The sequence below is a fragment of the Crocuta crocuta genome, unplaced genomic scaffold (genome assembly GCF_008692635.1).
Source record: "Crocuta crocuta isolate KB4526 unplaced genomic scaffold, BGI_CrCroc_1.0 scaffold29, whole genome shotgun sequence".
Lineage (NCBI taxonomy): Eukaryota > Metazoa > Chordata > Mammalia > Carnivora > Hyaenidae > Crocuta > Crocuta crocuta.
In genome coordinates this window covers 4,091,000-4,105,054 of record NW_027533280.1, presented here as the reverse complement: position 1 = coordinate 4,105,054, position 14,055 = coordinate 4,091,000, and the positions used below count along the sequence as shown (strand labels likewise).

The window sequence follows — 14,055 nt, the reverse complement described above, 5'->3', positions numbered from 1 at the left end:
TTTGAATAGCATGCCTCTCAAAATTCATGTGTAAGACCTCAGAATGTGACCTTACTGGGAAATGGGGTCTTTGGAGACGTAATCATGTTAAGATGAGATCATAGTGGATGCGAGCGGGATCTAATCCAATGACTGACGTCCTTCGAAGAGAAGACATATGGAAAGACAACCATGCAAAGATGGAGGCAGGGATCGAAGGGATCTAGTGACAAGCCAAGGAGCGCCAAAGACTGGTGGCAACCACAAGAAGCTGGACAAGACACTGGAAGGATCCTTCCTCCCCTAGAGTCTTCAGAGAAAAGCACAGCCTGATTTCAGACTTCTGGCCTCCAGAACCGTGAGAGAATAAGTTTCTGTTGTCTTAAGCCAGGCTGTGGTTCTTTGTTACGGCAGGCCCTAGGAAACACACAGATGGCAATCATTACCCTGGAAGATGGGAGCGGGGGGAGCTATAGGTGGGACAGAGCTGGGGGGGTGGGAGCTGGCCCAAGCCCACCAGGCTCTCCTTTGACTGTTACCTAAGAAGATCTAATTTTTCTCCAGGGGTTTACTAGGAAGGAGCGCTAGGCGTTCATTACCTCATTGTCACTCAAAATAATTCAGTGACACAGGTCCCTGTCGTTAACCACATTTTACAGTGAAGATACTCAGTTTCAACTGGCGAAGCCCTTCAGAATGGCCAAGGACCCACAGAATCTGGTCCCCACCAAGACAAAGCACAGCTAGTCCAAAACCTTTTTTTACATGCAGGTGAACAGAAGGGTGGAGTGACCTGACCACACAGCAAGCACCAAAGAACAGAAACGGAAATAGAACTCACGGGTCTCGTGTCCTGATTTTTTATTCTCCCCATTCAGTACAGGCCAATAGCCTACACTCCTTCGATAGAACTATCTTGAAAGAAGTCGCTAAAGGTATCTCAGTGCCAAATCCCAAGGATTTCACAAACACGGGGAAAGGAAATGGCTTTCTCAGTTCGATTTTTACAAGACGCTGGAATCCCCTTTCTTTTCACAACATAAATGAAGTTACGGTGGTCATTGTGGTTTGAATCTAAATCCAGACCCCCTCAAGGCAAGTTTTCAAGGTACAAACGAGCTCACTCGGACCTGCCGAAACCACAGGGTCACGGCAAGTATAAGCTCAACTTTCAAAAGTTCTGCCCACAAAAAGAGTAAGCTAGACTTACAGGAAGACACACCAAAAACAGCTTATTTAAGGGACAAAAGCAAGTTGCTTTTGCAACTTACAATCTGACTTTTCTTTTTAATTATGTATACATGGGGGCGAGGGGAAAACTCCAAAAGTATATTTAGCAGATGAGTAACAGGGGTTACCTCCAAGTGGGAGAGCTGAGGAGAGGGACGTTTTTTCTAGCCTCTAGCCTACAATGTTTAATTTTTCTTACATTGACCATGAAACACTTGAAACTTTTACAGAAAACAAATATCCAGAATAGGTAAACCATAAAGACGGAAAGCAGACAAGGGGAGGGGGAAATGGGAGGTGACTACTAGTAGGGTCAGGGTTCCGTCTGGGATGTTGAAAATGTTCTGAACTACACACAGGTAGTGGGTGCACAATACTGTGAATGTACTTAAAGTCACTAAACTATACACTTTAAAATGGTTAAGATTAGGCACCTGGCTGGTTCAGTCAGTAGGGCATGTGACTCTTGATCTTGGGGCTGTGAGTTTGAGCCCCACATTGGGGGTGGAGATTACTTTAAAATAAAAAGTATTGGAGCACCTGAGTGGCGCTCAGTTAAGCATCCAACTTCAGCTCAGGTCATGATCTCACACTTCATGAGTTCGAGCCCTGAGTTGGGCTCTGTGCTGACAGCTCAGAACCTGGAGACTACTTCAGATTCTCTCTCTCTCTATCTGTCTCTCTCTCTCTGCTCCTCCCCAGCTTGCACTCTGTCTCTCTCTCTCAAAATAAAAATTAAAATTAATATTTAAAAGAATTTTAATAAAATAAAATGGTTAAGATGGTAGATTCTTGAAGATTCTTTTTTAATTCCATTATTCCTTTTTTTTTTTTTTGCAGAGAGAGAGGGAGTGGGAGAAAGGGGCAGAGCAGGGGGTGGGGAGGAGAGGAGGAGAGAGGGAGAGAGGGAAAGAGAAACAGTGAGTGAGAGACAGAGAGAGAGAGGGAGAGAGAATCTCAAGCAGGCTCCACAACCAGTGTGGAGCCCAACATGGGGCTCAATACCACAACTCTGGGATCATGACCTGAGCCAAAATCAAGAGTGGGATGCTCAACTGACCAAGCCACCCAGGCGCCCCAATTCTTGAAGATTTTTGAAGACTCTAAAGTGGTGATCTAGTAAAAAAGAAGAGAGAATTTTTTAATGTTTATTTATTTTTGAGAGAGACACAGAGTGCAAGTGAGGGAGGGGCAGGGAGAGAGGAAGACACAGAATTTGAAGCAGGCTCCAGGCTCTGAGCTGTCAGCACAGAGCCCAATGGGGAGCTTGAACCCAATACCTGCGAGATCATGACCTGAAGCAAAGTCAGATGCTCAACTGACTGAGCCACTGAGGCACCCCAAAAAATAAAAAATTTTAAATCAAAATAGTGTCATGTGTATTTTACCACAATTTAAAAAATACATTACAAATGAAAGAAGAAAATGAGTTTTTCCAATATTGCACTGTATGTTAACTACCTAGAATTTAAATTAAAAATTCTGGGGGGCACCTGGGTGGCTCAGTTGGTTCAGCATCCAACTTCGGCTCAGGTTATCATCTTGCAGTTTGTGAGTTCGAGCCCCACATCAGGCTCTGTGCTGACAGCTCAGAGCCTAGAGCCTGCTTCTGATTCTGTCTCCCTCTCTCTCTGCCCCTCCCCTCCTCACACTCTGTCCCTCTCTCTCTCTCTCAAAAATAAATAAACAAGCAAACAAACAGTAAAATTTTTTAAAAATTAAAAAAAAATTTTAATGAAAAAATAAAGAAAAAAATGGGTTCTTGATAATAAAAGCCAAAACCTAGCCATCTGGAGACGGAGTTGTTTTGGGACCGTCTCCAATCCTAGGGGCTCTGGTTACCATGAGCCACCGTCAGCAGCAGTCTCTGAGGTCCCAGAGAAAAGGACAGAAGGAAAGATGTTGTCTTTTTGCAACACAAGCCAAAGATCATCATGGGTCAGTCACCAAGGGAGAACCACCACTGGCCAGAAACACGAATCACTCAACGGTAGGGACACTCGTGGGAAGGGGACCCACATTCCTGAGCTGTGTTTTATTTTTCAGCCAGCACACACAAAAGCTCAATATCTGAGGACAGAGAACAAAGGCACCAAAATGTGTGCAGGCAGTGTCCGTGACGACACTCTCGCTCTGAAGGTCAGTCTTGGATTCAACACCTTTTCTGGGTGTCCAGGGACTGTGAGGAGCTGACAGCCAAGAACCCCCCTGTTCTGGAAGAGACGTTTGGCCCACTTCCCCCGTACAGACTCCTGGCCACACAGCATTTAGAGACACCAGCAGATGCTCTCGTTTTCCTGAGGCTCTACGGAGACCTGTCTACCCACTTTCTGAGCTCTTTAAGTTGCAAAAGCTCTCCCCGGACAAGGTGCAAGAACATAAATGTCTCCAAAGATAGGCAATTCAAGCCCCCTTGGCCTCAGCTGCCATCTTCCTGGAAACCTCCACACCATAAGAGCCAAGTGGAGAAAGAAACAAAAGCAAAGGCTGAAGAGAAAAAGAAGAAAGATGGAGCACAGGTCCCGGTAAACCGCGAGCTTGTGTACCACGAAAGCCACGGGAGCAGAAATAAGGAAAGCCAGAGGCGAGTACAAGCTCCCAGACGGCACACCCACTTTCTAGAACTTGACTCAATGGATCTAAAACATCCAGCACCATCTGATCGCATGACCACCTTTGGGAGACACACCTTGCTCATACCAAAAAACAGCCTCTTTGGGTCCTTTGCCCTGGATCTGTGACTTTCGGGACTAATTCTGTTTTCATCTGGAACACATATACAATCAATCATGTCTTCTGCTGTCTTAGTAAGGAAAAAAAAGAGATAGGCAAGTTCAATAAGTGAGCTAAGTGATTAGATTATATGAAAAAGAGATGTGAGAGCCTGATAATAAATACACACTCAGGGAGGCAGTAGGGAGTGGTGGGGACTGGGGTGTATAAGGTCAGTTGCAACTCACTTCCTGCTGCTTATAGCCAGTCCAGAACATGGGCCAGGAGAGCTAGGACACTTTTTAATGACTCTTCTGATATTTTAATGTTGGCAAATAATTACAAAAATGTTTCATATTGTGCAGGCCAAACCTAATGCCTAGAGGCTGGATATGGCCAGGGACTGCCATTTATACTGTCCCAGGGCCTGGGCTGTTGCTTGTTCTGTAAAGAAATCCCAAGCAATCCCCTTCCTACCATCTCCCTAAATGTAAATGGCCTCTGAGAGGGGAGAAAATTTCTGTACAGAGCAGTATGGTGTAGGGGGGAAACACAAGGACTCCCCCATTGAGCGGCATGTGTGGCCTTGGGCAAATTACCTCAATTTTCTCATCTGCAAAATGATGCTAGTAAAAATACTACTGAGGGTTTTTGGGAGATTTAAATGAGTTTTTATATGGGAAACACCTATAAGAGCAGGTAGCAATTGAGATGCATTATCACACATTATCACAACCTGCCACTGAACGCCATGGTGGGGACAGGAGGGAAGAGGTGGGCTCCTTGAAATTTATCCAAACCCCTTCCCCAGGCCTCCTCCACACCATCGACCGGCCTAGGCTGAATCTAGTCTCAGATGCCCATCAGGTGGGTACAGGTGAGAGGCAGGAGGGGCCAAGTTCCATCCCTAGAAAGACATCTGACCAACCGAGGAACCAGGAACATTACACAAACAGATAAGAGACACAAAGATGTGTTTAAAGGGAAAAAAAGAGGGGCGCCTGGGTGGCTCAATCGGTTAAGCGTCCAGCTTCAGCTCAGGTCATGATCTCACGGTTCGTGGGTCTGAACCCTGCGTGGGACTCTGTGCTGACAGCTCAGAGCCTGGAGCCTGCTTTGGATTCTGTGTCTCCCTCTCTCTCTGCCCCTCCTCTGCTCACGCTCTGTTTCTCTCTCTTGCAAAAATTTAAAAAAAAATGTTTTTAAGTAAAAAAACAGCTTCCCACAAGCACGGAAAACATTTGCTTATAAGATGAATGTGTTTTTAACTCACAATATTTAGGGGCTCCAGTACTGTTGATGGCTTTATGACTGACGAAAATTCCTTGTTTTTACTTTAAAGGACCTCAGAAGAAAAAAAGGAGCCTCATGACAGAATGCTAAGGTTTCCTTTGGGAAACCCAATATACAAAACTCCACGCCAGGAGATTAAGGATTCTTAACCTGGGGTCCAGGAACTGGTTCAGGAGTCCAAGACCCCCCTGACCCGGCATGTGGAATTTTGTGTCTATAAGCAAATTTACATAAAACCCTCGGGTGAGGGGCACCTGGGTGGCTCAGTCGGTTAAGCGCCAACTTCGGCTCAGGTCATGATCTTGTGGTTCGTGGGTTCGAGCCCCAGGTCGGGCTCTGTGCTGACAGCTCAGAGCCTGGAGCCTGCTTCAGATTCTGTCTCCCTCTATCTCTGGCCCTGCCCTGCTCACACTGTCTCTCTCTCTCTCTCTCTCTCAGAAGTACATAAAACATTAAAAAATTAAAAAAAAACAACCCTCAGGTGAGGTCAGCAACCTACAAAAAAGTCATGAGTCAATGAAAAAGCACGTAAAGATTTGCTTTATAGAAATGGTCACCACAGAGTTTTTTTATCAGGCAATCTCCCCCAGTTTATAAGATTTTCATTTCATGGCACCTGGAGGAATACATCTTCTATATAAAGTGAAATATATCTGGATTAATGACTTTGTACACCCTTTCCCTCTGTTGGCAGTGCCCATCAGGCTGCCTGATGGGGATCCCCGGGTCTCACCCCCACAAGAGTTTAGCCCCAGATCACTCAGCACCTTGAGGACAGGACCTTATTAACATTGCTATGTCACAAGGCCTGACACTTGTTTCCTAAATGAGTAAGTGAACACATGAACTAGTTTACAAGACCTGGGTAGTGTTTCCAGGCATCAAAAAAAGAGACTTAATTTCCAACCCCAGCGGGCAGCCGGACTCACTGGGAATCAGACACCGGAAGAGGAAGGCCAAATGCCTCTGAGGCCTCACAGCAAAAAGTCTGATGGATGGTGAAAAGNATGAGTAAGTGAACACATGAACTAGTTTACAAGACCTGGGTAGTGTTTCCAGGCATCAAAAAAAGAGACTTAATTTCCAACCCCAGCGGGCAGCCGGACTCACTGGGAATCAGACACCGAAGAGGAAGGCCAAATGCCTCTGAGGCCTCACAGCAAAAAGCCTGACGGATGGTGAAAAAAGAGGTGGTTCTGCGAGGTGGTATACACACAGGAGCTCTGGGGCCACCCCCGGGTCCTCATGCGAGCACCCCGCATTCACCTGCTCTGTCACCTCAGGCACGTCCTTCACTCCCTCTGAACCTACTTACGTATCTGGTTAAGTGCAGATAGTTGAGGTAGCTTGCCTAGCACAGGTACCTGACAGGTAGCGAGGTTTCAACAAACAGTACGATCATGATGGCTACAGGGCAAGGCCTCTCAGGGTACTTCCTAGGAAATACACACACCGCATGTTTGCACTGTGCCTGTATAGCCTCCCCGTTCCAGAGGACTCCTATGCAGCCTCTACGGCCCCAGCCAAATGCCCTCTGTATAACCGTCTCCGAGCCCTGGCACCTGGTGTGGCTGATGAGTGTCCTTCACCCCACCCCCATGCCCTGGGTACACACAGCAGGCTACAGGCCAAGTAATTCCCTATCTCCTGACTTTTTCTCCTCTGCCTCCTTGCTACTGGGTGAGCTACCAGTGCCATCCCACTTTCTGTTCCCTGAGTGGTCAGCCCAGATGGTGCTTAATGAACATTTGCTCAATAATTCAGCTCTGCTTAAAGACCTCTGAACCCCGGTGGCTACCTCGGCACGCCATCTAGAGGACGACCAGGACGTACAACCTGGCCATGTGAAACATGCACACTCCAGGGGAAGCCAGCCCAGAACAGCAAGTGTCCCTGAACAGGATGGAGGGGTCTGTCCCCAAACCTAACAACAGCACTGTGGGCACCCCCATATGTCTTCTGCCAGCAAAGCCTGCCAGAGTTTCAATAAGTGCTGAGAGAGAGCTCCTTGCCAACCACGAGGCAGCTTTCCCCTATAGCTCTTAGCGGTGGCCTTGGCTCAGGGGCCCGACGCAGGCCTGCTTGGACCAGAAGCCCCTTCCCATGCATAGACATACCCCCAGGACAGTTTGCACCAAGCCGCCCTGGGCTGAGCTGCCCCTGGGAACTGCCCGGCCCTTCTCAGCTGCCCACCTTCACACCCTCCAGCAGTGCCTGGGGGTCCTCGATGCCCTCGGGGACACACTTCTTGTTCTCTGGGAGAGATTCCAGTTTCTCCACCAGTGCTTTCAGGCCCTTCAGCTCAAACTCGGTGAGGTGGGTCCACTTGGCCGAGACCCCCGTGGCAGGGGAGCCAGTGGGCGTCTTGGGGTAGTCTGTGGGCACCGTCGTGGACTTCACGCTCTCCTCCGACTCGTTAGACAAAGTCCTTTGGAGGAACCGCATGGCAGGCGCTCTGGGCTTCTTCCCGGGGGCCTCCTGGTCCTCTGAGGGGGTGCTGGTGGGCGAGGCAGGGCCATCGGCGGGTGGCTTGGGCAACTTATCTGTACCCTCCTCCTCCTCCTCTTCCTCTTCCTCCTCCTTCTCCTCCTCCTGAGGCTGCTGCTCACAGGACTCCTCCTCCATCTCCAGCCAGGAATCGGATGAGAAGCCGTCTATGCTGGGCTTTCGTGGGGCATCTACAGGGGCAGGAGGGTGAGCAGAAGACTGAGATGAATGGCCCAACTCCCACCTGGAGCCTTTACTCACTAGGCCTCCCCTTTACTCTGGAGATCAAGCTTCTCTGGACAATTATAATGGTCTATGCCTCCCTCAGCCTCTAGAAACAGTGGGGTCAGTCAGACATCGGTTCGAATCCCAGCTCTGTTTATTCCTAGCTATGTGTTCCCAGACAGACCGCTTCACCTTTCTGAATACACCTGGCAGTTTATTTTTCAACGTATAAAAATAAGGCCAAAAAGCGCATATAATGATTCATATGAAATGTCCAGAACAGGTGGAAATCTATGGAGACAGAAAGGAGATTAGTGGTTGCCTAAGCTGGGGGCGGGGGAGACAAGGAGATAACTCAAGGGTACAGGTTTCTTTCTGGGGTAAAGAAAACAACTCCCAAATTGACTGGTGATGGCTGCACAGCTCAGGGAATATACTAAAAACCACTGAGGTGTATACATTAACTTGTATGATACGGAACTACATGGGTTTTTTTGTTTGTTTTTTAATTTTTTTAATGTTTATTTATTTTTGAGAGACAAAGACAGAGCATGTGCAGGGGAGGGGCAGAGAAAAAGAGAGAGACACAGAATCTGAAGCACGCTCCAGGTTCTGGGCTGTCAGCACAGAGCCCAACACGGGGCTCGAACCCACAAACCGTGAGATCATAACCTGAGCCGAAGTCGGATGCTCAACCAACTGAGCCACCCAGGTGGCCCCGTGAACTACATGTTTTTAAAAATATAAGGCATGTGTGGCGCCTGGGTGGCTCGTCGGTTAAGCATCCAACTTCGGCTCTGGTCATGATCTCACAGTTCGTGAGTTCAAGCGCTGCATCAGGCTCTGCATTGAGAGTGCAGAGCCCGCTTCGGATCCTCTCTCTCCCTCCCTCTCTCTCTCTACCCCTGCCAACTCACGTTCTCTCTCTCAAAATAAATTTTAAAAACTTAATATATATATATATGCACATATACATAAGGCACAAAATGCTTCCTCTGAACACTTGTGGTAAGGATTCGGCAAGGCATCACCGAGCCTGGGTCCTGGCGCACAACTGGCATTTGGTAAATGAGGCATCTCCCTGACACCTCCCCTTTTCATTGGCGGAAGGAGTGCTGAGACCACAGGAAGCAAAGACAAGAAATTTTAAGAAAAACTCAGGCACCGACGACCCAAATGCCGCCTCAAGAATGCCTCTCATGCCTGCAAGTGAAATCAGGGATGTTCTCCTACGGCCCTAAATATTCAAATGAGAGACGTGCTGCTCAGTGTGCTGGCCCTGAGGACAGCCACAGAATCAAGCCTCTGCTGCCCATAGGAACGTGGAGCTACTACCACCACAGGGGTTATCTCATTATTGCAGGATCACTTCCTAATTCCTACCAAGCTGGGAGCGTCCATAGAGTGGGCTGTGGGGTCTCAGGGCTTTTCCACACCTGAATATTGTATCATCTGACACGTACGAGACTGACAACAGATTTCCCAGACAACACTGAATCTCTAGGAGGGAAAGAAGCACTTCCCAATAAAGACCCCAGCAGAAACATTTGTTCCCCATTATATGCCCAGCGTGAAACCCCTAAAAGTCACCGAGGATGAGAGTGAAGAAGGAAGGAGGGAAGAAGGCTTTTTACAGTGAGGAAAAAAATAGGGAATCTTAAAATCCTGGCAATTGCAAGAGAAAGAAACAGTGCAAACCCTAAAGGAGACAGACCGACCGTATTGTTCTATCCTGTTTTGAGACACAAACTGTGAATGAGGCTCAGCTGACTTTGCATCCAGGAAGCCCCTGAGCAGTAACAGCTCAGAGGAAGAACAGAGGGAAAATGGGTGTTCCTTTAGATTGCTCCTGGGGGCTCACTGTCACAGCTAGAGGCAACTTCAGGCGGGCACCTCTGAGTCAAGGTTCAAGGACTGAGCCATTTGGGGGTGATGTTCCTTTAAATAAAGGAAGTAAGCAGGGCTCCGCAGCTGTGGCTATAAACGCTCTCCCAGCCTCTGTCAGAACCACCCACTGCTCTGGCAAGCTTGTGTCTCCAGCCCCGGTCACCCCTCCCGCCGGCGCAAAGCTGGCCTCAGGTTTTGAGGACTGGCTGCACCTCATGGGCCTGCTCTTATATAGACCAAAACCAACCCCTCGGTGCAGCGGAGGAGTGAGAATAGGGGATGCGCTGGCGGCCGCGGAGAAATCAAACAACCAGGATCCTTTGCTCCGTGGGGGTCCTGTCTCAGCAACCACGCCTGGTTTGGGTCCTCACACCTAAACAGTCACCAGCGAGACCTGGAGGCTACCAGTGGGACTCCGTTGGGGGGGGTGGGGGGAGGCACAATTTCATTTTCCTGGACCCTGTATTCTAAATGGGAGGTCGAAAAGGATGGCTTCCCCTTCCTAAGGGGTCTCTAGGAATCTGCCTGACATTTTGGTTCAAAAGGACAGCAGAAACCCAGGGACTCTCAGGGGCCACACGGGAAAAATTCTTCCTGCCCAGCTGAGCAGTGGGGGCGGCCGGGCCCACAGTTCACTCACCAATCAGCATGGATTCTCTCTGGTATTCCTGAGTGAGGTAGGACCGCCGGGTCACACAGTAGACGTATCTCTCCAAGACATACCAGCACATCTCATAGTAGAAGGGGTAGCGGAATTTGGGCTGCACCTGAAAGCAAAGACCCAGGGGGAGAAGTCAGTTTCTGGAGGGCAAAGGAGAAACAAGGGAGGAAACTGGGGGGAACGGGGTTTCTGCAGGTGGGAGTTATTTTCACCGTCTTAACAAGAGCACAAATGATGTGAGGGGAAAATGGGGGAGGCGGCCGGAAGGCAGGAGAGAGGCGCTGGAAGGGGCCAGATACCAGGAGCATGCACAAATGAGGAGGAAGAGGGGAGAAAAGAGGCCTATGTGAGAGCATCATTTCAAAGCTCCCTGAGCTGCATGCCGCCAGGGAAAAGCGGATGGGGTCCGCTTTGTGCTTCTGTGAGATGCAGAGAAACAAGAGTTGTCCCCTGACCTACTGACGGAGGGTGCTGGTACCTGCGGATGGGATCCTGATTCCAGCTACAACAAACACAGGCTCCTCCTTGTTCTCAAACAACTCTTGCACAGACTCTGCTATCATAGCCTCCCTGCCCCTTGAAAGACAGAAATCGACCCCCAAACCTTACCCATTTGCAGGCAGGCTACCAACCGTCTCCTGCACCCTAGGAGGGAGGCAACACCGGTAGAACCAATGAGGAGGGAGGGGGCGTGGCCTCTCCGGCCTCCAGGGGCGGGGCCTCCAAGGGGCCCACCTCCTGCTCCTCCCCGCCAACCACCTGGCACTGCCCAGCCTGTATTCCCAAAGGACTCCCTCAGGCGCAAGTCCCCAGGGTGAGCTGGGGCCACTCTAACGTCAGGAGACACATGCCCGGGTCTGGAGCAGGAGTCCAGATCGAGATCCCCTTTTGGCCGTATCTTATAGGGAGGAAGTATAGGTGCAGATAGCTTTGTGTATCAGAATTATGAAAAGGCCTGGGCTCCAGGAGGATTCTGATGGGTCTATATGGACGAGATGGCAGAGGAAGATGGGAAGGAAGCAATACCACTGATGGCCGTGCACAGATGAACCTTCTGGAAACTTCATTCTGAGCGGGTTAGTGAGGAATAGGGGAGTGAGAAGGTGGTCTCTGCCCACCCACCCCCACACCGCAGGGGGCTGAGACCCTCTCTTCCAAGGCTACACATAGATCCTGTACGTTCAGGCTCATTCCCGGCCTGGTGTCTTGCCCTCTCGCCAAGGGTGTGTCTCCCTCAAGGGACCTCTGCAGGGACCACAGACCCCTCTTCACCTCTCCTATCTTCCAGAAACCCAGGGAGCTGGATGTTAAGCAAGAACACTCTCCCATCTTTCTCTGCAGTAGTATACAGGCAACGTGAGATGAAGGCAAAGACAAGCAGACCTAACTCTTCCATTTACCCTAAAATACCATTTTGCTTCCTCTCTCACAATGCCCACCTGGAAAAGGCCTCAGCTCTGTCCTGAGATTCCCAGCTCAGTCCCCCAGCCACCCCATGCCCCGCTGACTCAGTGTTCAACCGTGAGGCCCTTTTCCTGTGTCGGGGGCCTCACTGCTGCTCCCATCTGCTTAGTGGGTCCATTTGATGTCCCCGTCTCTGGTAGATGAGAGGTTGGAATGAGATCCTGGCCGCCGCATGCTGTTGACCTCCTCTGGGGATGCATGGAGTTGGGAACATCGTCTAGCGGTTTCCTTGGCTCCAGCTACTTTCCCAAGAACCCTGGTTTTAATGCTGGGATAGTATTAATCCTCTTCCACTATCACTGGATCAGTGCCCTTCAGAGTTTAACAAGGTGAGGGGCACTTCAGACTGAGACAGACACTGACCTCCTCCTGTAAAGAAGGGTCAAGGAGCCTCAGCCCCACCCCTGCTCCAAAGCGAAGACCAAGCGACTTTGAAACCAATTGCCTATGGAGCAGGCTGAGGACAGGCAGGCCTGCCTCTTCTCAGACCCTCACTCACATCTCCCGACTTCAGGTTCGATCGGTAAAACTCTGAAGTTGCACTTAACCTTTCAAATTTTGGGAAACTGTCCAAGCCACTCTGGCCTGAATGGCACCATGGCACCTGAGAATCTTTCTAGATCGGGGGGAAAAAAAATCTATTTTTTGGCTGTATTTCAGGAGAGGCAGAGAAGTCTCCCTCATTGTCGCTGAACCCAAGGGAAACCGGCTGGGTGAAAACAAATGCTGATGAAGGAATTCGAATTTTTTCATTTTATTTTTTATTTTTTTTTTCCAAGAGAGCACCGCAGGAAACAAAATTTGCAAAGAATTGACTTACAAACGGGTTGTCGCCTTCCACCCTTCGCCTTCAAAAGGTTTCAGCCACATGCCTGGGAATATTAAACACACGATTGCTCAACATTACTTGTGGACAAATTCCGAGCCTCACCAAATTGAGTTGTTCACCGAAAGGCAAGGCAGTCAGAAAGCATGCAGCGCTCCTAGCCTGGGGGGTAATCAATCTATCGGCGGAGCTCAAGGGGCAGCTTTGAGTTCCCAAAGGCCCGTGCGAGTAGCACTCGGCCATAGCCCTTCCTCTTAGAGCTGAGTGACCTCAGGAGATCAGAACCAAAAGTGTTTCGGTGCATCTAGAACTCCCGGGTTTCAAGGACTTGAAAAACTAAAATAAGAGGGTGGGTGGAAGTGTCTTAAAATTTGCTTTTCTCCTGGAAAAAAAAAAAGTCAATGGAAAAAAAAAATCCAATGGTAGAGGATAGAGGAGAGGAAGGGAGAATTATTTGCAATTTCCAAATAGATTCACTGGCTGAGAGGGAATGGAGTGTGTGGCGTTACCTTTCCTGAGAAAGCTGCTTTCACTAGAGCCATTAAGAGAAAAAAAAAAAAAAAAGATAAAACATAAGAGAGACGGCAGTTTAATGAATGACCAACTGGACCATCCTGTCCCTTATGAAGCTAACTGGAGTTAAAAATACGTAGTGATAGTTGTTGAGATGTTATCTTCAAATAATAAACATGCAACACACCCGTTCTTTGTCGTTCTTTGACTCCCTGCATCTTTAGAACAAGAGGATTTAATCCACACGGGGGGGGCGTACATGTGGGTTTCTACACATGCAACCCCCTCAGGCCCTTGCAGGGTAGGGCCTCACGGGAGGCAGGGTGGAGTTACCTATCATCCAACCCCCCAATATTAAAATCCTAACAAGTGAGGCATAGCTTCTGAAACATAAGAGAACCTTGGGGTTCCCCTGGTCTGGATGGGAGGGGGGTTCCCCACGTTGGGCCACAAAGGCAAATTCTTTTTCTTAGACAAATTCACACTGTGGGGCTTAAAGACTGACAGTTTCCTGTCCCACCCCCTGCCTTGGGTTTCCAAGCAAAGCCCTGTTTTAGGGACTCTTGAAAAACTATTTTTAAGTGACCATAACCTTCTTAAGAAAGCTCGCAGGGATGTTAAGAATTAAGCTGTAGCGAGCTGACAAGGCGCCCTGGCATTTTATCTGGCTTCCCGTGCTCTCTCCCCAGCATCTTTTGTCTGCCTTGGCTCCTAAGACATAAACAATTGGGCCTTGTAGCCAAGCCCTCTCCAAAGACCAGAAATCAAAGCAGATTAA

General features: G+C 49.1%; 1 protein-coding gene across 5 annotated transcripts in view; it reads right to left on the bottom strand.

Moving 5' to 3' along the window:
- Positions 1-14,055, bottom strand: part of KDM2B (lysine demethylase 2B) — a 125,933-nt gene that overhangs the window by 58,389 nt on the left and 53,489 nt on the right. For all 5 annotated transcript variants that reach the window (XM_077748054.1, XM_077748052.1, XM_077748051.1 and 2 more), the window contains exons 10-11: positions 10,454-10,580; positions 7,408-7,892 (exon numbers count right to left, since the gene is read on the bottom strand). In XM_077748054.1, coding sequence (XP_077604180.1) covers positions 7,408-7,892; positions 10,454-10,580 — 612 coding nt within the window. The remainder of the gene's footprint in view (positions 1-7,407; positions 7,893-10,453; positions 10,581-14,055) is intronic.